This window comes from Coregonus clupeaformis, chromosome 10 (genome assembly GCF_020615455.1).
Source record: "Coregonus clupeaformis isolate EN_2021a chromosome 10, ASM2061545v1, whole genome shotgun sequence".
Lineage (NCBI taxonomy): Eukaryota > Metazoa > Chordata > Actinopteri > Salmoniformes > Salmonidae > Coregonus > Coregonus clupeaformis.
The window spans coordinates 64812363-64835637 of NC_059201.1; the positions used below are offsets into that span (position 1 = coordinate 64812363).

Sequence of the window (23275 nt, forward strand, 5' to 3'; positions counted from 1 at the left end):
CACTACCGTTCAAAAGTTTGGGGTCACTTAGAAATGTCCTTGTTTTCGAAAGAAAAGCAATTTTTTTGTCCATTAAAATAACATCAAATTCATCAGAAATACAGTGTAGACATTGTTAATGTTGTAAATGGCTATTGTAGCTGGAAACGGCTGATTTTTAATGGAATATCTACATAGGCGTACAGAGGCCCATTATCAGCTATCTTAGTTCAAACAGTCATGTTTATTGTCGCAGTGCATTTCCAGTAGAAAACACATGAACGGTATGTTCCAGTCAGGTGACGTCAGTGTGAAGTGAGCCAACAGTAGGACTCCAACCTTCTCAGGATAGATAACCAGTCCTCCCAACCTCAGGCAGCGAATGCTTTGGCCACATAAGATGATGACGTGCTTCACATACAGAGTACTCAATCAGAATACATACCTGTACATTTTTCATTTGGTGTAAACGGTTACATTTATAATGTGAAAGTGCATCCTTCTCCCATAAATGTGGAGTGAATATGTGTGTGTAATCTGGGGTGTGTATGTGATGGATTCCAATAGGATGTAGTTAGTACAGGTCAGGGACCCACTACCTTATTACCGATATATGTAACAACTACAGTATCTTTAGATTACATTCACCTTACAGCAGCACTGACATCAACCTGTGTGTATGTGTGTGTGTGTGTTAGAGAGCAAAACATAAACTTTAGCTGAAAAATAATCTGTTTTTAAATGTAAAAACATCAACACAGGTAAGATCCGTCCCCTCCCACTCCACCCTCCTGAAACAGGAAGTTCCACCTCTCAGCACAGGAAGTGCCTGCATACAGTACTCATCGCCACGCCAACAGAACTCCAAAGCATGACAATACATCATACAACATGTAACCATAGAGATAATAAAACAGTATTATATTTAGGATATTAACAGTCAACATGATGAAAACCAAAAGTGCTAAATGTAAATCCTGGAGGCACCTGGAGGGCACCAGTGTGTACAGCCTCTAGTTACCTTATTCAATCGTTCATTACTTGAATCAGATTTACATTTACATTACATTTTAGTCATTTAGCAGACGCTCTTATCCAGAGCGACTTACAGTTAGTGAGTGCATACATTATTTTTTTATACTGGTCCCCCGTGGGAATCAAACCCACAACCCTGGCATTGCAAACGCCATGCTCTACCAACTGAGCTACACCCCTGCCGGCCATTCCCTCCCCTACCCTGGACCAATTGTGCGCCGCCCCATTGGTCTCCCGGTCGCGGCCGGTTACGACAGAGCCTGGATTCGAACCAGGATCTCTAGTGACACAGCTTACACTGCGCTGCAGTGCCTTAGACCACTGCGCCACTCGGGGACCCAGATGTGTTAATGCTGGGCCGGAACTAAACCCTGCCCACCCAGTAGCTCTCCAGGACCAGGGTTAGTTAATTGACTCGGTGTTCCATTGCACCTTACAACGTGTGGCCCATTCTGAACTTTAACCGCCCCAAACGGCCGTGTAGAGGGGGTAAGAAGGATTGGGGGAGGGGGGGGTAAGATACATCCCACTTTAGGCAGGTCTGCAGATATGGTCCTGGGGGGACTTATACGTGTACATAGAATGGGTAGAACAGACCTTGTTCTAAACTCCACGTGTTCCCATCCATTATGGCGGCACAATACACTTTGCCATTGCTGCATGTGTGCAACACAGAGAGGCACCGCATTCACGAGATGATGTGATAAGCATCAATTCATCAAACATTCAATATCAAATATGGTATGCCCAATATACATATTGCGGACCATTGCTTTGATTTATAATCTAAATATTTTCTATGGTCTTATATGTGTTGGGAGAGGGGAGGGTCTCTCCTCCATGGTTTGGAAAGTAGCTTTATCAGGCAGATGGCATCGTGGGTAACCTCCCCTCACACCCTGCCACTCCGCCTGGGAGACCCCGTAGAGCTCGGGAGGAGCACGGGGGAGGAAAGGGCGCTTCTCCAGGTAATCAGCCTATGGGAAGCCAAGGGACAGGCACCCAGCCAATGAGAAACCAGGAGACACACCCCCTCTCACTCGCTCGCCCTCTTCAGCACAGAGGGAGTGGTGTCCATGAAGGGCCTGAGAGAGAGAGAGAGAGAGCGAGAAAGACAGAGAGAGAAAGATATAGAGAGAGACAGAGATATAGAGAGAAAAGAGAGAGAAAGAAAGAGAGAGAGTGAGAGAGAGAGAGAGAGAGAGAGAGAGAGAGAGAGAGAGAGAGAGAAAGGGGGGGGTTTGTAAATTAGAAGTAAATGGCACAAAAGAACCAGACATAAATGTAATGATGATGATGTCTGTGTACCTGGCAGGGTGTAGTGGCCAGGTAGACTGTATAGGGGTGGGCTGGGCAGAGGTGGGACTCATCAGCATGGCACTGTAGATGTTGGAGGCTACCACAAGGATACAGAGCAGGATAGGACCGATGATCGCCCCCTCCAGACCCAGATAGTATGCTCCGCCTGCCACCGCTAGACCAGTCAGATACGGGTGACCACCACTGTGGGGGGGGGAGACATATCAACACACACTTACTTTAATATCATAACAGATTAGATTTCTCTCTCTCTTACGCACTGATCTCATAAACAGTGAACACGCACAAACACGTACACATAAACACTCTCTCACACACACACACACACTCACGTACCCTGATATATCAGAGTAGATGGCTGTGTCTACGAAGTAGGTGGGCAGTAGATGGAAGACCAGCAGTAGCAGGGCTTTGACCCCCTCTCCCTGGGCCAGCCACAGGTCACACACAGCGGGCAGAGCTGCCCAGTAGGTCCCCAGGAACGGCACCGCACCCAGGATAGCAGCCAGGGCTAAAGGGGGCGAGGGAAGAGGACACTTTGAACATGTTTGACAATAGTAAGTCAGAAGAGTGGAACAGAACAGTCCTGTTATACAAGTTATTAATCTAATAGTTCTGACACAAGGAGGGTTTTCCTCATCTCCAGGCTAGTCAGGCAAACAACAGCAAGTTAAGATGTTCTATTTGATCAGTCAGTTTTTAACACACTCACCAGAGGGGATGAAGACAATGTGGATGCCGAAGATGGTGTGTGTCAGCCAGGTGTAGAGACCATAGAACCCTGCCATCTTCAGAGAGGCATCAAACACCCCCCTAAAACACACACAATTAAAAATATATGTTTTAACATTTCAAATGTCAAACGTGTGCTGTGTGTGCTGTGTGTACCTGATGGCCTCCTCTACAGACTGTCCTATGATGTTAGAGGATGCTCCGGGCTGGGACAGAGGAGTGAGGCTGATCACCCATTTCACAGGCTCATAGTACTCTCCACTGGAACTCAGCAGGTAGAACAACGTGGTCAGGAATATCACCTACACACACACCAGTGTCAATATTAAGGTATGAAGGGGGAGGCACAGAGAGAGCTGTGTGTGTGTGTGTGTGTGTGTGTTACCAGGCTGAGGGCGAAGTTGAGTAGAGCTGTGCCGCTGTGGAAGAGGACAGTGAGGAGTGTGGTCGTCGTGGAGATCAGCAGCCCAACGTTCCGACTCATCACCACCCACAGAGACTCCACTATCTACAACAGAGGATACACCCGTTATATATATATATATATATATATATATATATATACACACACACACACGTACGTACTCACAGAGAGAAGTGTTTCTATATTGTCATGTGCGAAGGAGGCGATGTCCTGCCAGTCTAAGATCTCTCCCAGCCAGCTGTTCTGTCTCTGGACAAGCTTCTGACCACCACTACGGTTACGCCCTCCCGTATGGGTTACATTCTGAGACAGAAACGGCGTACAGACATACATGTAAGCACACACATACACAGACGGTGTTGAAAGAGTGAGACATGTATGAGTACATGGTGTAGTTCTGGTATGTCTGTGTTAGTAAGGGGTAATGAGTGTGTCAGTCTATATATTCTCAAGCCAAACATAAAGATGTGACCATGTGAACCCCCCTATACTGTGGTCTGATGGACCAGGCCACCCCCTCCCCCTGCATTACCTTGACAAACCAGGAGTGGTACAGTCTGTCCCACAGTTCCAGAACCTGCTTTTCTATGACAGCCGTGTGGTTCCCCTTTTCACCAAGCATCTTATGGAGCTACACACCACACACACACACACACACACACACGCACACACACCATCAGTGATTTTACCAGTGTTAATCAAGTATCCACCCCCCTCCCTCTCTTTCCTGTTCTCTCTCTTACCTTGAATGTTATCCATTCTCGACCGTGCTGGTAGACGTTAGTGGCAGCTGAGTTCATAGCTTTCTGGATGACCTGGGCCTCAGGGAGCCAACTGGAGGAGAGAGGGGTGGAGAGAGAGAGTGAGTCAGGGACTGATGCACCAATAAAGCACCCTGTTCAGCTCTTGAGTGATGTCTATGAGGGGCCAGGGGGTTATCACCGCAGGGTGGTGTGATGTCTATGAGGTGCCAGGGGGTTATCACCGCAGGGTGGTGTGATATGTACGAGGTGCCAGGGAGTTATCCCCGCAGGGTGGTGTAAGTCTCCCGAGTGGCGCAGTGGTCTAAGGCACTGCATCGCAGTGCTAGCTGTGCCACTAGAGATCCTGGTTCGAATCCAGGCTCTGCTGTAGCCGGCCGCAACCGGGAGACCAATGGGGCGGCGCACAATTGGCCCAGCGTCGTCCAGGGTAGGGGAGGGAATGGCCGGCAGGGAGGTAGCTCAGTTGGTAGAGCATGGCGTTTGCAACACCGGGGTTGTGGGTTCGATTCCCATGGGGTATGAAAATTAAAAAGAATAATGTATGCACTAACTGTAAGTCGCTCTGGTTAAGAGCGTCTGCTAAATGACGTAAATGTAAATGTGATGTGTACGAGGTGCCAGGGGGTTATCACCGCAGGGTGGTGTGATGTGTACGAGGTGCCAGGGAGTTATCACCGCAGGGTGGGGTGATGTGTACGAGGTGCCAGGGAGTTATCACCGCAGGGCGGTGTGATGTGTACGAGGTGCCAGGGGGTTATCACCGCAGGGTGGTGTGATGTGTACGAGGTGCCAGGGGGTTATCACCGCAGGGTGGTGTGATGTGTACGAGGTGCCAGGGAGTTATCACCGCAGGGCGGTGTGATGTGTATGAGGTGCCAGGGGGTTATCACCGCAGGGTGGTGTGATGTGTATGAGGTGCCAGGGAGTTGTAGGTTAGTATCGAAGCACGAGGCTAGCTAGCTAGCGGGTAGCTACTGGTAACGATTAGCTGTTTCCAATGTTAAATGTGCTGCTAGCCAACGTTTAATTTTTGCTGCGTTATGCGTTATGAAAGGAACTAGACACGGACATGAATTATCTGTTTAGTGTGCTAACACACTCTTGGCAGTTTGTTGTAACCAAGTATTGGTGCTAAATTGTGTGTTAATGGATGCTAGCTTGCTAGTTAGCTACGGCGTCATAGCTAGGTATCGTGGGTAGTTACTGTGTCTTGGCAGTGTCTTCCGCCGTGCCGGCTGTAGCACAGGCGAGCTAACTAGCCGTTTTTTCGAACAGAGTCAGAGTCAACACAGTAGCCATTGTGTGTCGGGTGTAGCACGAAGCTAGCTAGCTAGCCGTTCTTCAAACAAAGTCAACACAGTGGCCATTGCTAGCTACCCAACACGACCAGCGAACTGTACGGTAGTAGCTAATTACAATATACTTGTCCTAGCTAGCCAACGTTGAATCATTGCTGCGTCATGAAAGGAACTTGACACAGACACGAATGATCTGTTTAGTGTGTTATCACACTATTGGTGGTTTGCTGTGACCAAGTGTTTGTGCTAAACTGTGTGTTACTGGATGCTAGCATGCTAGTTAGCTAGTTAACACACTATTGGTGGTTTGTTGTGACCAAGTATTGGTGCTTAACTGTGTGTTAAACTGTGTGTTATTGGATGCTAGCATGCTAGTCAGCTAAGGTGTCATAGTTAGCTAGCTGAATAAAGTGGGTTGAGTCTATTCCTTTAAACATTGAACAACTGTGGTTCACAACAATTTCTGATTTCTAAAGGTGGAAGTTGGGAGAGTTTTTGTTCGGGTGGTTCAGTGAAACAATTTTAGTTTCTGAGGTAGAAGTTTTTGGTGAGGGAGGCCCCCTCTCTCCTCTCCCAGATGCTTAGCTCATTTCATTCCGATCTCCTCTGCATTTTTGTAGCCATTTGCTACAGCCTGTCAACTATGCCTCTGCCTATCCCTGTTCTCTCCTCTCTGCACAGGCTACACAAACAACGCACCACACCGCGCGGCTGCTGCCTCTCTAACCTGGTGGTCCCTGCACGCACCCCTCACCTGGAGTTCCAGGTCGCAGGCAGCCTCTGGAACTGCCGTTCTGCTGCCAACAAAGCTGACTTCATCCCAGCCTATGCCAACCTCCAGTCCCTCGACTTCCTGGCGCTGACGGAAACATGGATCACCACTGAAAACACGGCTACTCCTACTGCTCTCTCCTCGTCTGACCATGTGTTCTCGCATACCCCGAGAGCATCTGGTCAGAGGGGTGGTGGTACAGGAATCCTCATCTCTCCCAAGTGGACATTCTCAATTTTTCCCCTAACCCATCTGTCTATCTCCTCATTTGAATTCCATGCTGTCACAGTCACTAGCCCATTTAAGCTTAATATCCTTGTCATCTATCGCCCTCCAGGTTCCCTTGGAGAGTTCATCAACGAGCTTGACGCCTTGATAAGTTCCTTTCCTGAGGATGGCTCACCCCTCACAGTTTTGGGGGATTTCAACCTCCCTATGTCCACATATGACTCATTTCTCTCTGCCTCCTTCTTTCCACTCCTCTCCTCTTTTGACCTCACCCTCTCACCGTCCCCCCCTACTCACAAGGCAGGCAATACGCTTGACCTCATCTTCACTAGATGCTGCTCCTCTACTAATCTCACTGCAACTCCCCTCCAAGTCTCCGACCACTACTTTGTTTCCTTTTCTCTCTCGCTCTCCTCCCACACTACTCACTCTGCCCCTACACAGATGGTAATGCGCCGCCGCAACCTTCGCTCTCTCTCTCCCACTACTCTCTCCTCTTCCATCCTATCATCTCTTCCCTCTGCTCAATCCTTCTCCCTCCAATCTCCTGATTCTGCCTCCTCAACCCTCCTCTCCTCCCTTTCTGCATCCTTTGACTCTCTGTGTCCCCTATCCTCCCGGCCGGCTCGGTCCTCCCCTCCAGCTCCGTGGCTTGATGACTCACTGCGAGCTCACAGAACAGAGCTCCGGGCAGCGGAGCGGAAATGGAAGAAAACTAAACTCCCTACCGACCTGGCATCTTTTCACTCCCTCCTCTCTACATTTTCTTCATCTGTTTCTGCTGCTAAGGCCACCTTCTACCACTCTAAATTCCAAGCATCTGCCTCTAACCCTAGGAAGCTCTTTGCCACATTTTCCTCCCTCCTGAATCCCCCCTCCTCTCTCTCTGTGGATGACTTCGTCAACCACTTTGAAAAGAAGGTTGACGACATCCGATCCTCGTTTGTTAAGTCTAATGACACTGCTGGTCCTGCTCACACTGCCCTACCCTATGCTTTGACTTCTTTCTCCCCTCTCTCTCCAGATAAAATCCTGCGACTTGTGACTGCAGGCCACCCAACAACCTGCCCGCTTGACCCCATCCCCTCCTCCCTTCTCCAGACCATCTCCGGTGACCTTCTCCCCTACCTCACCTCGCTGATCAACTCATCCTTGACCGCCGGCCATGTCCCTTCCGTCTTCAAGAGAGCGAGAGTTGCTCCCCTTCTCAAAAAACCAACACTCGACCCCACTGATGTCAACAACTACAGACCAGTATCCCTTCTCTCTTTTCTTTCCAAAACTATTGAGCGTGCCGTCTTTAGCCAACTCTCTTGCTATCTCTCTCAGAATGACCTTCTTGATCCAAACCAATCAGGTTTCAGGACTGGTCATTCAACTGAGACTGCTCTCCTCTGTGTCACGGAGACTCTCCGCACTGCTAAAGCTAACTCTCTCTCCTCTGCTCTTGTCCTTCTAGACCTGTCTGCTGCCTTTGATACTGTGAACCATCAGATCCTCCTCTCCACCCTCTCCGAGCTGGGCATCTCCGGCGCGGCTCACTCCTGGATTGCGTCCTACCTGACCGGTCGCTCCTACCAAGTGGCGTGGCGAGAAGCTGTCTCCGCACCACGTGCTCTCACCACTGGTGTCCCCCAGGGCTCAGTTCTAGGCCCTCTCCTTTTCTCCCTATACACCAAGTCACTTGGCTCTGTCATATCCTCACATGGTCTCTCCTATCATTGCTACGCTGACGATACACAACTAATCTTCTCCTTTCCCCCTTCTGATAACCAGGTGGCGAATCGCATCTCTGCATGTCTGGCAGACATATCAGTATGGATGACGGATCACCACCTCAAGCTGAACCCTGGCAAGACGGAGCTGCTCTTCCTCCCGGGGAAGGACTGCCCGTTCCATGATCTCGCCATCACGGTTGACAACTCCGCTGTGTCCTCCTCCCAGAGTGCGAAGAGCCTAGGCGTGACCCTGGACAACACCCTGTCGTTCTCCGCCAACATCAAGGCGGTGACCCGCTCCTGCAGGTTCATGCTCTACAACATTCGGAGAGTACGACCCTGCCTTACACAGGAAGCGGCACAGGTCCTAATCCAGGCACTTGTCATCTCCCGTCTGGACTACTGCAACTCGCTGTTGGCTGGCCTCCCTGCCTGTGCCATTAAACCCCTACAACTCATCCAGAATGCCGCAGCCCGTCTGGTGTTCAACCTTCCCAAGTTCTCTCACGTCACCCCCCTCCTCCGCACACTCCACTGGCTTCCAGTTGAAGCTCGCATCCGCTACAAGACCATGGTGCTTGCCTATGGAGCAGTGAGGGGAACGGCACCTCTGTACCTTCAGGCTCTGATCAGTCCCTACACCCAAACGAGGGCATTGCGCTCATCCACCTCTGGCCTGCTGGCTCCCTTCCTCTGCGGAAGCATAGTTCCCGCTCAGCCCAGTCAAAACTGTTCGCTGCTCTGGCACCCCAATGGTGGAACAAGCTCCCTCACGACGCCAGGACAGCGGAGTCACTCACCACCTTCCGGAGACATTTGAAACCCCACCTCTTTAAGGAATACCTGGGATAGGATAAAGGAATCCTTCTACCCCCCCCCCAATTGTAAAGTGGTTATCCCACTGGCTATAGGGTGAACGCACCAATTTGTGAGTCGCTCTGGCTAAGAGCGTCTGCTAAATGACGTTAATGTGCCCTTGAGCAAGGCACTTAACCCTAATTGCTCCTGTAAGTCGCTCTGGATAAGAGCGTCTGCTAAATGACTAAAATGTAAAATGAGTTATCACCGCAGGGTGGTGTGATGTGTACGAGGTGCCAGGGGGTTATCACTGCAGGGTGGTGTGATGTGTACGAGGTGCCAGGGGGTTATCACCGCAGGGTGGTGTGATGCGTCTAGTACACAAGGCCCTCACTGCTCACCTAGTTAACCCCAAGGACCAGTCCACAGCTCACCTAGTTAACCCCAAGGACCAGTCCACAGCTCACCTAGTTAACCCCCAGGACCAGTCCACAGCTCACCTAGTTAACCCCCAGGACCAGTCCACAGCTCACCTAGTTAACCCCCAGGACCAGTCCACTGCTCACCTAGTTAACACCAAGGCCCAGTCCACTGCTCACCTAGTTAACCCTCAGGACCAGTCCACTGCTCACCTAGTTAACCACCAGGACCAGTCCACTGCTCACCTAGTTAACACCAAGGCCCAGTCCACTGCTCACCTAGTTAACCCTCAGGACCAGTCCACTGCTCACCTAGTTAACCACCAGGACCAGTCCACTGCTCACCTAGTTAACACCAAGGCCCAGTCCACTGCTCACCTAGTTAACACCAAGGCCCAGTCCAATGATCCGTCAGAGCTGAGCACCTAAGAGCCGTCTGTACCATGAAGAGATGAATGTTGGGTAAATAAAGCAGTTCCGGCTGGATGAAAATTTTTCACCAAGTCGGCTCGGGGATTAGAACCAGCGACCTTTCGGTTACTGGCACAACGCTCTTAACCACTAAGCTACCTGCCACCCCAACAACTCACCCCACCACAAGAAGAGCCCACCTTCCACATTAATGGTCAACAACTCACCCCCCAGCATGAACAGCCCACCTTTCCCAGTGTTTCCCACAAGTACATAGTAGCCTGCCAAATAGAAAAAGTAGCCAGCGATGTTGCACACTGCGTTCAGCCAATGGTGATGGAATTTTTTTTGTTTCATTAAGACAGTACCCTTATTTTTATATTTCTTTTCCGGCGGCTCGCCATTAAAGATAGTGAAGGAGGGAAATTACGACTTTTCAGCCTGAATGGAGAATGTTTTATGTGCGAGACAGTACACGGGGGAAACCAGTGCATGTATTACCGGGAATGCAAATCAATCCTAGAAGATAGTGCAGATCTAGCGCCAACTATCTTCTTCTTCTTCTTCTTCTGTGGGTTTTATGGCAGACTACAACCCAAAAAGGTGTATTGCCGCCACCAACTGGACGGGTTGAAAAACCAAAACAAGGTAAAAAGAAAATCCATATGTGATAGGGAAACTAACTTAATCCACCCAAATAAAATAGTACATTGACAAAACCAAACTCCCACTTCTTCCTTCCTTCAAATCTCCATATCTCCCTTCTCAGGCTCTATGACCTCAGAGGGTGGTACGGCTTGTGACAATATTCCATATAACTTTTTTTTAAGTCTTTCAGTCCCAGGAACCGCTCTGCCGCATCCACAATGGTATCTATCTTCTCTCCACCTTGGCAGCGCCATTAATCACAAGAGCTATAAAGGCCACAAAGTCCACCTTCTTAACCTTTCAAATGTCAGGGTCCTGCTAGTGAAAGACATCCCCTGCAGCCTTCAGTAAAGGCCTATCCACCACCATGGACTCTTCAGGAGCACCATTCAAACCCTCAACCCTTTTAACAGCTACTGCATATGAAATGCTCTGGACAGCCCTGACGTTGGCCACCTCATTCTCTTTCACCCTTGTCAGGCAATCGAAAGATGTAGCTACATTTTCCTCACTTTTAAAACACATGATATGATATTTTCCACAACTTGGACATCTCGGCTTCTCCCTTCTGCAAACACTTAAAACATGGCCAAAAGCTTTATAATGATCACACTGCATTGGTCTTGGGATAAATGTGGTCCTCTGTAGCTCAACTGGTAGAGCCCGGCGCTTGTAACGCCAAGGTAGTGGGTTCGATCCCCAGGACCACCCATACACAAAAATGTATGCACGCATGACTGTAAGTCGCTTTGGATAAAAGCGTCTGCTAAATGGCATATTTAAATATTTAAAATAAATGCTCTAACTCTGTAGTTTATATACCCCAACTGCACTTGAGTAGGGAGAGACTCCATATCAAAGAACAGAGACTACACTTTTTCACCATTCACCACACGATTCATCCGACGTGCATCAATCACCCAGGAATATGTTTTATCGCTTCAAAATCGACTTCCCACGAGACGCCAGATATAACCCCCTTGAGGAGTGCCGTGTTCTGAAGAGACACACACTTCAAACTTATCAAATCGGGTGAGACGCAACGCACGTTCCTTCTGATCCGCAGAAGCACAAAAAATCTAAACAAGCCCTCCTCTCGTGATCCTCACAGCCTTCACTATACCCAGCACTCTCTCGACCAGTTTGGATATCTCAAATGGTTTCTTCAGGATTGGTACTCTGCTCAGCTGCTACTCATTAACAAACCGCACTCCTACTAGATACGAAGGGACATTCTCATCACTGTACACTACTTTGCTCCGTTTTCCATTATTTTGGACAATACTGCAATTCTCCTTGATTCTACCGCCATTAGATTCAGAATCCACTTCATCGTCCGCTTCCGCCATCTTTTTGCGCTTCCAGCGCTACTATCTGCTGCCTAGGCTAAGTAAATAGCCTACTATGCGGCACCACTCCGCGTGGCTAGCTATGTGAAACATGCGAAAGAAAATACATGAATGGATTTCGACTCATCGTTATCACTTACATTACATGGGACGTGCAAATTCACGAGCATCATGCTCTCTCCCTCCTCGGTGTAAAGAAATTCGACTGCAACCAGATAACTTTATATATTGACGAGATGCTCATGTCTCCGCCCCAACAATGGGAGTCGTTGTCCCAGAGGTGGGAATGCAGGCGAAAAGCTTAGGTCCAAAATAAGACCATAGAAACGCATTGGGCTTATTTTGGACAGATTTTGGCGAGCGTGAAACCTCTCGCTTCGCCTCTTCCTCTCTGCTGCATTTCCCTGTCATCGCTCGCTTTGTGACTGACAGGCGCCTATCCTATAAATACATCGCTAGAAGATGCATATCGTTCATTCTAGCAGGAGAGGGCTCGATGGACGAGTGAATTTAAACTTTTAAATGGAAAGTGGCCTAGTTAATATGAAGTGGAAAATGTAGCTGGCTGAAAATGAGTCTGTAACTGGCTGATTAGCGGACAGCCGGCACTGCCTTCCACATCAATGGTCAACAACTCACCCCCCAGCAAGAAGAGCTCACCTTCCACATCAATGGTCAACAACTCACCCCCCCAACAAGAAGAGCTCACCTTCCACATCAATGGTCAACAACTCACCCCCCACTTCACATACCTTCACATACTGTACCTCGGCAATGTTTAACTTGGAGAACCTGGCTACCAACCGACATACCTGGAGTTACACCTGCCACCTGGGTGTCAACACACCTCCAGGACATAATCACAGAGGACAATCCAACGGCCTGCACACGAACCCCAGCAGCAGGGGCAACCCTCTCCTCATGTGGCATACCATGCAGGTCTGGCTTTGGCCTGCACAACCACATGCACTGGCACAACCGCAACCCCACACAACAATCACACCTCTGTGACAATTGGGAGTAAAGTCATTACATTTACATTTACGTCATTTAGCAGATGCTCTTATCCAGAGCGACTTCAATATCGATGGACAGCCAAGTGTGCAAGAAGCTTACTTGGCCCATTCTGGATGGTTGGACACAGTCTCATTGATAAGGTTACTGGTGACCTCTATGATATGAACACTTTCATGATGAACCTACAGAGAAAGAGAGAGAGAGAGAGAGGTTATGCTGAAAATAGCCTATATCTCAATTAGCTATTATTAATTAGTGGTAGAGGAGGAAATCAAACTACGGTAAGCTCTGAGGGACACACAGTACCGTACCATAGCAGTGAGCAGGAGACCCATGAGCAGAGTTCCTGTCACCAACAGGAAGATGATGAAGATACTGATTAGTTTATCCAGGGAGCGCTCCAACCATATGACCATCTACAGACAGAGAGAGAGAGAGATAGAAAGAGAGAGAGTTAGAGAAAAGAGAGAGAGAGATAAAAAAAGAAGGGGGAAGGTGACAGAGAGAAAGAGAGACATAAGTCAGTATCTGCCATTAGGAGGTGTTGCAGATGTGGCTGGACACATGGAGAAACCTGTGTCCTTCTCCCCTGGGAAACCAGAGACCAAGGCAGACATTCTGTGTCTGAACTAAAGCCTACCGCCGCCATCTTGGATCCTGAGAACAGCCTGTGTACACAGACACACTCTATCACACACCATGCATGAGTACATGCATGTTAAACCCAAGGGCTGTGTGTGAGACGTGTGCCCTGTCTGCAGGCTCATCTCTTTACACGTCTTTATTGTAACTTTAAGGGGCATTTCCTCTAAGGGCCACAGGTAGGGACAGTCATTTCCCAGTATTTAGGTTTCTCTATGTCCCTTGCCTTATAACAACCCTATGATGCCTTATGGCAGCCTTATGACAGCATTATGACACCTTCCTAAGTGACCTGGGAGTGTGTGAGGTCACTGAGGAAGAGTGTTGAGCGTTACCGTCAGGAGGCTGGAGCCGATGATGAGATATTAGTAAGGCAGTGTCCCAGTGGTGTAACACTGCATGGCCACTGACCTGACAGCACATGAAGCAATATGGTGGCAACCTCAGGGTATTGGGACACATCCTGAGTCCACACATAACAGAAGGAGAATCTGAGAGATCTAAAATTCTACAATATAGATTCTACAGAAATATAGACTAGAGCAAGGCTCAGCTCAAGACCAGTCAGAATCAGAAATCATCAAGGACAGTTTGATGTAACTGCTGTTTTAAAGCTAGACTCAGCATAGTGGGTCGATTTCCGCAACAACTAAGAGCGTTGAAGCGCGAGGCTCAACTTCTCCCCTGCTTTGGTCCTGTGGCTACCACGCTCTAACAGCGTGAAGCGAACCTGCGCACATACTGTGTGTGACTGTGTGAAAGCGAAGTCTTGCATCTCGCTCATCTCAATATCAGACGTGCTGCTCGAGGCTGAGTCTATCTTTAAAGATGCTAATCTAAAGCCTTCACTACAGGATAGTCAGTAATATGGATGTCCCCCCCCTGCCCAATATGGATCAGACTCCAACTCAACCCAGTACCAGCTCAGTCCTACCCCTCCAGAACCCATGTAGCCCCCAGGACCCCACCCAGATCTTTCTTTAGGTGGTCTGCTAATGCCCCTCCATGGTACAGATCTTAATTGCCAGAGCTAGGGAATAGCAGGGGGGTCTACCCTGTCTTGGCAATGGTAGGCACAGCACTGCTACCCAACCCAACCCCCCGGCACCCCCATCAGCTTGGTCTAAAGCAGTCTGCTCTCTCCATGCAGCTCACACACGCGCAGAAGCCAACCAGCCAATCAGGTCACAGAGGAGAAGCTAAGGAAGGTTGAGGAGCCAATGAATGAGCTCGCCCCACCGTAGCTTCACCACTACAGAAGCAGGAAGCAGGGAGGAAGTGAGGTCAGTGAGGGGTGGAGACAAGATGGAGGGATGACAGTGGATGGGTACAGCGTCACTCCAAGCTACTATAGGGTGCTCACACTGCTTCACACTCTCCTTCTTCCTTCCTTTATCACACTCTCTTTTGTTGTCTGACTCTTTCACACTCGTACACACAGACTCTTCCTCTTCCTCTCTCTTTCATTCTCATTTTCACATTATGCTCTCTCTCTCTCTCTCTCTCTCTCTCTCTCTCTCTCTCTCAGCAGAGCTCTCCTCCAGAACATTACCTGCTTGTTAAGCCAATGCCAGAGCTTCAGGAGGAGACAAAGAGATATTGGGGAGATTATTATTGGACAGACCTGTGCAGCAATCATCACATGGTTCCCAAGCACAAACAACAAAGATTGTGATTGGACACAGGCAGTAAGGGCAGGCTTTAGAAAACAGGAAGTGTTGCAGGACATTTCTGATTGGATGCAGGGAGTAAATGCCGTACTGATTGGATACCAGATCTGTCAACGTGTGCTTGAGCAGAATACAAACAACAAAATGGTGCAGAGAGCGAGAGAGAGAGAGACAGAGAGCGACAGAGAGAGAGAGAGACAGAGAGAGAGAGAGAGAGAGAGCGAGACAGAGACCGAGAGAGGCAGAGAGAGAGAAAGAGAGAGAGAGAGAGAGAGAGAGAGAAAGAGAGAGGAGAGGTGGTACAATCTTTTTTCTTCTTTCCTCATTGAGGCGTAGGGGTGAGACGAGGGGAGTGAGACGAGGGGGGTGAGACGAGGGGGTGAGACGAGGGGGGGTGAGACGAGGGGGGTGAGACAAGAGGTAAAATAATTAAGTGACCTCTATCAGTAGTAATATTAACCTGTAAGGAGATCATTCAGTAGTAATATTAACCTGTAGGGAGATCATTCATATATCACAGAGAAGACCAGCTCCTGCCTCTTCACCCAGCTTCAACCCTTACCTTAACTGTCCAGAAGCATTACCCCTGGGTAGACAGGACACTACACTGCTGCTAGCCAATCAAAATCACAGAATCACTGTAGATAAGAATTGTGTTGTATCTTGTCTACAGTGTTGTATGCATCAGTACCTTCTAGTGGTGACCAGAGATAGATCAGGAAGTGGTTTATAAAAATACAAGGTGGCTGTGCGTCTCAGGGAGGTTGGCAGGGTGGTTGTGTGTATCAGGGAGGTTGGCAGGGTGGTTGTGTGTCTCAGGGAGGTTGGCAGGGTGGATGTGTGTATCAGGGAGGTTGGCAGGGTGGATGTGTGTATCAGGGAGGTTGGCAGGGTGGTTGTGTGTATCAGGGAGGTTGGCAGGGTGGTTGTGTGTCTCAGGGAGGTTGGCAGGGTGGATGTGTGTATCAGGGAGGTTGGCAGGGTGGCTGTGTGTATCAGGGAGGTTGGCAGGGTGGCTGTGTGTCTTAGGGTGATTGGCAGGGTGGCTGTGTGTATCAGGGAGGTTGGCAGGGTGGTTGTGTGTATCAGGGAGGTTGGCAGGGTGGCTGTGTGTATCAGGGAGGTTGGCAGGGTGGCTGTGTGTCTTAGGGGGGTTGGCAGGGTGGCTGTGTGTATCAGGGAGGTTGGCAGGGTGGCTGTGTGTATCAGGGAGGTTGGCAGGGTGGCTGTGTGTCTTAGGGTGATTGGCAGGGTGGCTGTGTGTATCAGGGAGGTTGGCAGGGTGGTTGTGTGTATCAGGGAGGTTGGCAGGGTGGCTGTGTGTCTTAGGGGGGTTGGCAGGGTGGCTGTGTGTATCAGGGAGGTTGGCAGGGTGGCTGTGTGTCTTAGGGTGGTTGGCAGGGTGGCTGTGTGTCTTAGGGGGGTTGGCAGGGTGGTTGTGTGTATCAGGGAGGTTGGCAGGGTGGTTGTGTGTCTTAGGGGGGTTGGCAGGGTGGTTGTGTGTATCAGGGAGGTTGGCAGGGTGGGTGTGTGTATCAGGGAGGTTGGCAGGGTGGGTGTGTGTCTTAGGGGGGTTGGCAGGGTGGTTGTGTGTATCAGGGAGGTTGGCAGGGTGGGTGTGTGTCTTAGGGGGGTTGGCCGGGGGTGTGTGCCATTACCTTGGTGTCAACGCGTAGCAGGAACTGAACGAGTCCTTTGATTGGTCCAGGCATGATGGCGTCCTGTCGCTCACGGCCAAACTTCTCCAGTCCTACCCACCATGACGACAGAGTCTTCTCAGCGAATCGCTTCAGACCAAAACGTACCACCAGCTTCTTCAACACCCACACTACAACACACACACACACACTGTTATACATTGGTGTGTGTGCACGCCTGGGTCGGTGTGAGTGCCTGGGTCAGTGTGTGTGCCTGTCTGTGTAAGTATCTGTGTGTAAGTGTGTGTGAGTGTTTCAGATATTACCAGCCACTGGGATAGGCAGTAGTTGTAGCATCCAGAGATTGAGCCAGACTTGGACCAGTACAAAAGCCCAGACCAGCAGGACAAAGTAGATATCACTGGCTCTTTGGGACCCCTTCTCCTTTTGGAAGAGACCCCCCAGCTCAGCACGGGCCCGACGGGGGAACGGGAGGACAGAGGGGGGACAGGATGGGCCAGGTCCCACAGAGTCCACCCCATCTACAGAGAGAGAGTAGGGGGGAGATGAGGAGAGGAGGGGGAGATGTGGAGAGGAGGGGGGAGATGTGGAGAGTAGGGGGGAGATGAGGAGAGGAGGGGGGAGATGAGGAGAGTAGGGGGGAGATGAGGAGAGTAGGGGGGAGATGTGGAGAGTAGGAGGGAGATGTGGAGAGGAGGGGGCAGATGATGAGAGTAGGGGGGAGATGATGAGAGTAGGGGGGAGATGAGGAGAGTAGGGGGGAGATGTGGAGAGTAGGAGGGAGAAGAGGGGGGAGGAGATGAGGAGAGTAGGGGGGAGATGAGGAGAGTAGGGGGGAGATGAGGAGAGGAGGGGGGAGATGTGGAGAGTAGGGGGGAGATGAGGAGAGTAGGGGGGAGATGAGGAGAGTAGGGGGGAGATGTGGAGAGTAGGGGGGAGATGTGGAGAGGAGGGATGGGGGGGGACAAGTATATTTGGAATGAAAGAGTTATAGAAAGGGTGAGGAAGTGGTCATTAAATCAGTCCAAACCTTCAACATCTATTAAATTAATATAGAATTAACACTTAGAGAGCTTTTTGTGGCTGACTGTGATAACCACTGTGGTGTGTGTGTGTGTGTGTGTGTTTGTGTGTTATCTGACCTGTGGAGCCACTGCTGGTGCTGGTCTCTCTCTCGGGGCCCAGGCGGAGGTTACTGCAGGAGATGGCCATGTAGATGGTGTTAGCAGCGAACGACAACACCTGTCCTGACAGCTCACCTGAGTTGCCAGGGACAGGTGGTTTCTCTTGAGAGCCCACAATGAGGAGCGTGACCACGATTACAAACACAGGAACTCTCCACGAGCCAGTCAGAGACACTAGAGAGGGAGGCATGGGGGAGAGGGGAAGGTATATGGTGAGAGGGGAGTATGACAGCGTGATGATTAATGAACAGTAGACTCCTGTTGAAACTACATCAGAATGTGCTACTACTCTGCCTCTAAATACCTCCGTCCTAGCAGTGGTCTCAGCTCTCAGTACCTTTTAACATTTCAGCCTGAAGGTTACCACCGCCTCCCTCCCTCCCAGCACACTACCAGCTGTCTATTAATACTAAAGACTAAATATCCTGAGGCCACGGCCACACACTTTACCTTTATACACTTCCTTATCTTATGATGGAACATAAATACCTACAAAGTTACCCCCCTCCATCTCCCTCTCCTACTCCCACTCCGCTGTTTGTATCCAGGTAGAAGAATAGAACGTGTTGTCCAGACAGGAACAGGCATGTCTCTCACTCACATAGCTCCTCCTCTCTCTCCCTCCCTCTCTCCCCCTCTCCTCACCCAGGTAGAAGAGTAGTATTGTCCAGACAGGTACAGACATAGTTCTCAGGTATCCCTCTGTAACAGGGCTCCATTTGCAGGCTACAGCCAGCACATACCCCAACACCACTGTCATCACCTAGAGAGAGGAAGACAGGAAGGGAGAAGAGGAGGGAGGGAGGGAGTAGAGAGAGAGAGACAGAGAGAGGGAGAAGATGAGGGAGGGAGTAGAGAGAGAGAGAGACAGAGAGAGGGAGAAGATGAGGGAGGGAGTAGAAAGAGAGAGAGACAGAGAGAGGGAGAAGATGAGGGAGGGAGTAGAGAGAGAGAGAGAGACAGAGAGAGGGAGAAGATGAGGGAGGGAGTAGAGAGAGAGAGACAGAGAGAGGGAGAAGATGAGGGAGGGAGAGAGAGAGAGAGAGAGAGAGAGAGAGACAGAGAGAGGGAGAAGATGAGGGAGGGAGTAGAGAGAGAGAGAGAGAGAGACAGAGAGAGGGAGAAGATGAGGGAGGGAGTAGAGAGAGAGAGACAGAGAGAGACAGAGAGAGGGAGAATATGAGGGAGGGAGTAGAGAGAGAGAGACAGAGAGAGGGAGAAGATGAGGGAGGGAGTAGAGAGAGAGAGACAGAGAGAGGGAGAAGATGAGGGAGGGAGTAGAGAGAGAGACAGAGAGAGGGAGTAGAGGAGGTGGGGAGGGAGTAGAGAGAGAGAGAGACAGAGAGAGGGAGAAGATGAGGGAGGGAGTAGAAAGAGGGGGAGAAAAAGCAGAATGTATTTTTTATAAGAGTTCTTTATCTCTTTTATAAAGAGTTTAAGGAAATTATTCAGTTATGGACAGTAGCCTCCTATCCACACACACGCACAAGCACACACACACACACACACACACACACACTCTAAGCCAAGGCATGTGAAAGGTCTCATGAAATTCTTAATTGAGTTAGCTGAGTACTTGATTAATGTAAGGGCTGCATTACAGTGTTATCCCCTGCCCATCCTGTTGTAGGCTACAGTATTGGAAAAGCCTTTCTTATTGTTGTGGGGGCCTTCCCCCTTAGTGTCAGTAGTGTCCCTGTCACTCACCCACACAGAGTGGAAGCAGTCCAGCGCGCCCCCGATGACATCACACACGTGCCCGATGATCACCTGCATGCCAATCACGCTCCAGAACAGGTAAAAGAAGTAGATGAGGGGCGCGCCCGCCCCGATCACCAGCAGCACCGTGAGCCTCTCCAGTACCAGCCCCCCCAGGAAATCCACCCCGTGGTTGAAACACCACACGGGGACCAGCAGCGTCCCCAGGAGTATCGGCGTCCCGGTGTCCTGCAGGCCGTTGAGCCAGGAGCGGCCCAGCCGGGCTAGGGAGTGTTTGAACGGGTGGAGGAAGGTCCCGCAGAGAACGGCCCAGAGCAGTGGTCGCAGAAAGGCTTCCAGGATAAAGAAGACTAGCACAGCCGCTCCGCAACAGATAGCCACGAAAATCATCGCCCCTGTGTTGTAGAAGGCCTGTTTGATGTTCTTGTCGAATTTGAGGGAGGAAGGCTGGCTGAGTAGCTGGCTCATCATGCCCACCGCTGGCTGGACGCTCTCGGAGAACGAGACGTAGTGAGGCCGGGCGGAACGAGGGGTCTCCGCGGGAGAGGAAGGAGCCGGCTCTGCCTCCGGCCCCGAGTCCTCCTCGTCTGCCATCTTCAATGAATCCGCCTCGGTCTGCGTTCCCCCTGCGGATCACACCCAATACCACCACAGACAGAAGAAGGAGCGTTAGTTTCCAGTATCTTTGAAACCACCATCACACTGGTGACGTGTTTGTCGCAAGGCATGATGGGTATGGGGGAAAAAAGTATGAAAAAATGTATGCACTCACAAACTGTAAATCGCTCTGGATAAGAGCGTCTGCTAAATGACTAAAATGTAAAATGTAAATGTATTGTAGCTAGCTGGTGCCAGACAGAGCTGTGCTCACTGCTCAGTTTCCTGCTAGTAGCCTACTCCTTGGAATGCCCAGTTAAACTACACACAGAAACTTGAATAAACAGACCTTGGACCAGTACAATTGAGGATGTCCGTGCTGTCACGTAGCAAATATGCAAAGTAACCACATATTTGCAAATTATACATAGCCTATCATTACAATCTCGGCCTAGGCTACAACAGTTATCGGTAAAACTTCATTTTAAGGGCCCTTATTACAGTGTAATTACATGCACTGTAACAAGTATTGTAGTTAACTGTAACAACCAATAGTTACACTGTAAAAACAACATGTAACTGGTAGTAATTGAGGTATGTAATTACAGAGGTGTAACAATGAATGCTTGTTACCATGCTTGTTACAAATGGGCAGGTTTCCACTAAATTCACCAACTTAGTGTTTTGTTTCTTCTCAGCTGCATACAGTTACAACTGTTACAAAGGTTGTGATCCCTCGTGGATGCGCTTGGTGTCCGAGAAATGATGCTCAATAGGCTCTAATTACTTACCCATGAATGTGCACTGTTGAAAAAAGATCTCCACTCAACGTTATTGCTAGCACTTGCCACCAAATAAAGTGTACCATCTGGGTTAACTTTGTGATCACAGATGAGGAAAAATACACTATTTCAAAGCATAGCACATGTAATGTTTGTACAATGTACAAAGTACAATGTAATTACTAGTTGATACACGGGATTTAGCTACTTAAAATTAAGTGTATCTTGAGGGGTACTTAGTTGTAATTAATGTGTACTTATACAGTACACTACACATCCTGACAACCTGGCCCTCATTTTAAAGCTTCTGGAAGTTTCACTTAATTTCTGTACCTTATTGTGAAATGAAGTGAAACTTCCAGAAGCTTGAGGGCCAGGTTGTCAGGATGTGTAGTGTACTGTATAAGTACACATTAATTACAACTAAGTACCCCTCAAGATACACTTCATTTTAATGAGCTAAATCCCGTGTAACAACTAGTAATTACATTGTACTTAGGCAAACATTACTTGTACTATGCTTTGAAATAGTGTATTTTTCCCACATCTGGGATGCCACCCATGTTAGATCCCAATCAGTGAGGTTGACTTTCTGATCTGTTTTTACCAGCTCAACCATGTTAACCCAGATGGTACACTTTATTTTGGGGGCAAGTGCTAGCAACAACACTGAGTGGAGATATAGTTTGAACAGTGCACATTCAAGGCTAAGTAATTAGAGCATATTGAGCATAGGCTATAATCTCTCAGACACCCAGCGCATCCACGAGGGATCACAACCTTTGTAACAGTTGTAACTGTATGCAGCTGAGAAGAAACAAAACACTAAGTTGGTGAATTTAGTGGAAACCTGCCTATTGTAACAAGCATGGTAACAAGCATTAATTGTTACACCTTTGTAATTACAGACCGCAATTAGTACCAGTTACATGTTGTTGTTACACTGTAAATATGAGTTGTTACACGTTAACTACAATACTTGTTACAGTGTAAATACACTGTAATAAGGACCCTTTAAAATGAAGTGTTACCCAGTTATCTGTAGTCTATCCCTATCCTCTATTATCTTGAATTATTTAGAATGTGCTGCTTGTCCAAAAATATGTCAATGCCCATTATTTGTTCCCAGCCCAGGGCGACCCACACAGATGTTGTATTGTTGTAAATTCATTACATTGCAGATTAAATGTATGTTGCCTGAAGGGCACATGATGCAGATGACAGATCCATCACATTACCAACAGGGATGAAAACAAGATGTTGTTGGGTATTTTTTACTGAACACAGCTTTATTGAAAACAAAAACACTTGCATGTTAGACACTAGACACTGTTTCAGTGGGGAAGCATTTCCATGTAAAACAACGGTTCAGTGAACGGTACAAATACAACTGGACTCTGTGCCTTAGATTCCTTCAGCTCTAGGCCATATGCTGCAGGGCCAAGGCAAGCTGTCAGACAGAGCCTCTGTCCCTGGCTGTCATAATGTCCACTATAGGCTCAGTGCTGATGGGTGTGTTATTGCATATCTACAAAGGAATCATGCACCATCAATCATACAGCCAGCTGCCCTATCATCAGCAAACAGTGATCACACACACGCACTTCGCCACAAGCAAATGAAACATATGAACTAGCATGTGGTGAACTAAAGCAATCCTAAAAAAATGGACCCTCTCACACATTGTGGAATACAGTATAGAGTTCATTGTTACATAGTATAGACATATCCCCTGGGGCTGAATAGGCCATTGTTGAAAGGTCTCAGAGCTGAAAAATAAAACATCTGTTCAACCATCTAGTCTTAGTTTCTGTATACAAATACTATAATACTAATACTAATAATACTGTATTTCCCTGTGGAGAATGAGTGTTGTGTAAAGCATGGCTGCATACAGAAGCAGTATGTTTCAGCAGGATAATAAACTATGAGCTGTCTGCTTTTATTTGGCTCACATCAATCTGGATGGTTCTCTCTAAGTGAAATCTCTCTCCAGTCTCAGTAGTCTGTCCCAGTGTGTAACGTCTCCTGGTATCGTGTCCGTAGGTTCTTCACATATTCAGGGTCCAGCTGTGATTCGCCACATGCGTTGGAGTAATACTTGTTGTCAG

At 48.9% G+C, this 23275-nt stretch overlaps 1 protein-coding gene across 2 annotated transcripts; it reads right to left on the minus strand.

The window, feature by feature from the left end:
• Positions 1–1276: 1276 nt before the first annotated feature.
• On the minus strand, positions 1277–20515 carry LOC123491643 (transmembrane protein 245-like). 2 transcript variants are annotated; one of them, XM_045223201.1, is made up of 17 exons: positions 19774–20515; positions 18712–18829; positions 18025–18240; positions 17188–17403; positions 16883–17052; positions 15107–15130; positions 13224–13328; positions 13012–13094; positions 4234–4324; positions 4023–4121; positions 3656–3793; positions 3452–3574; positions 3223–3368; positions 3047–3147; positions 2671–2845; positions 2323–2517; positions 1277–2099 (listed from the first exon to the last, which is right to left on the minus strand). In XM_045223201.1, exons 1-17 carry the CDS (start codon positions 20377–20379, stop codon positions 2051–2053), a joined length of 2655 nt encoding a protein of 884 aa, XP_045079136.1. In that variant the 5' UTR covers positions 20380–20515; the 3' UTR covers positions 1277–2050. The 2 variants fall into 2 exon arrangements, with proteins under 2 accessions (XP_045079136.1, XP_045079137.1); XM_045223202.1 differs by lacking the exon at positions 15107–15130 and having other exon boundaries at positions 19774–20505.
• Between the last annotated feature and the right edge of the window lie 2760 nt (positions 20516–23275).

Bases quoted from the DNA above. Each gene is read 5' to 3' on its own strand.
- LOC123491643 (XM_045223201.1), bottom strand. From the start codon at position 20,379: ATGGCAGACGAGGAGGACTCGGGGCCGGAGGCAGAGCCGGCTCCTTCC. The intron at 3,369-3,451 runs GTAACACACACA...GTGTGTGTGTAG, and splicing joins TCAACTTCGCCCTCAGCCTG to GTGATATTCCTGACCACGTT. The intron at 2,100-2,322 runs GTACACAGACAT...TCTCTCTCTCAG, and splicing joins TGGCCACTACACCCTGCCAG to GCCCTTCATGGACACCACTC.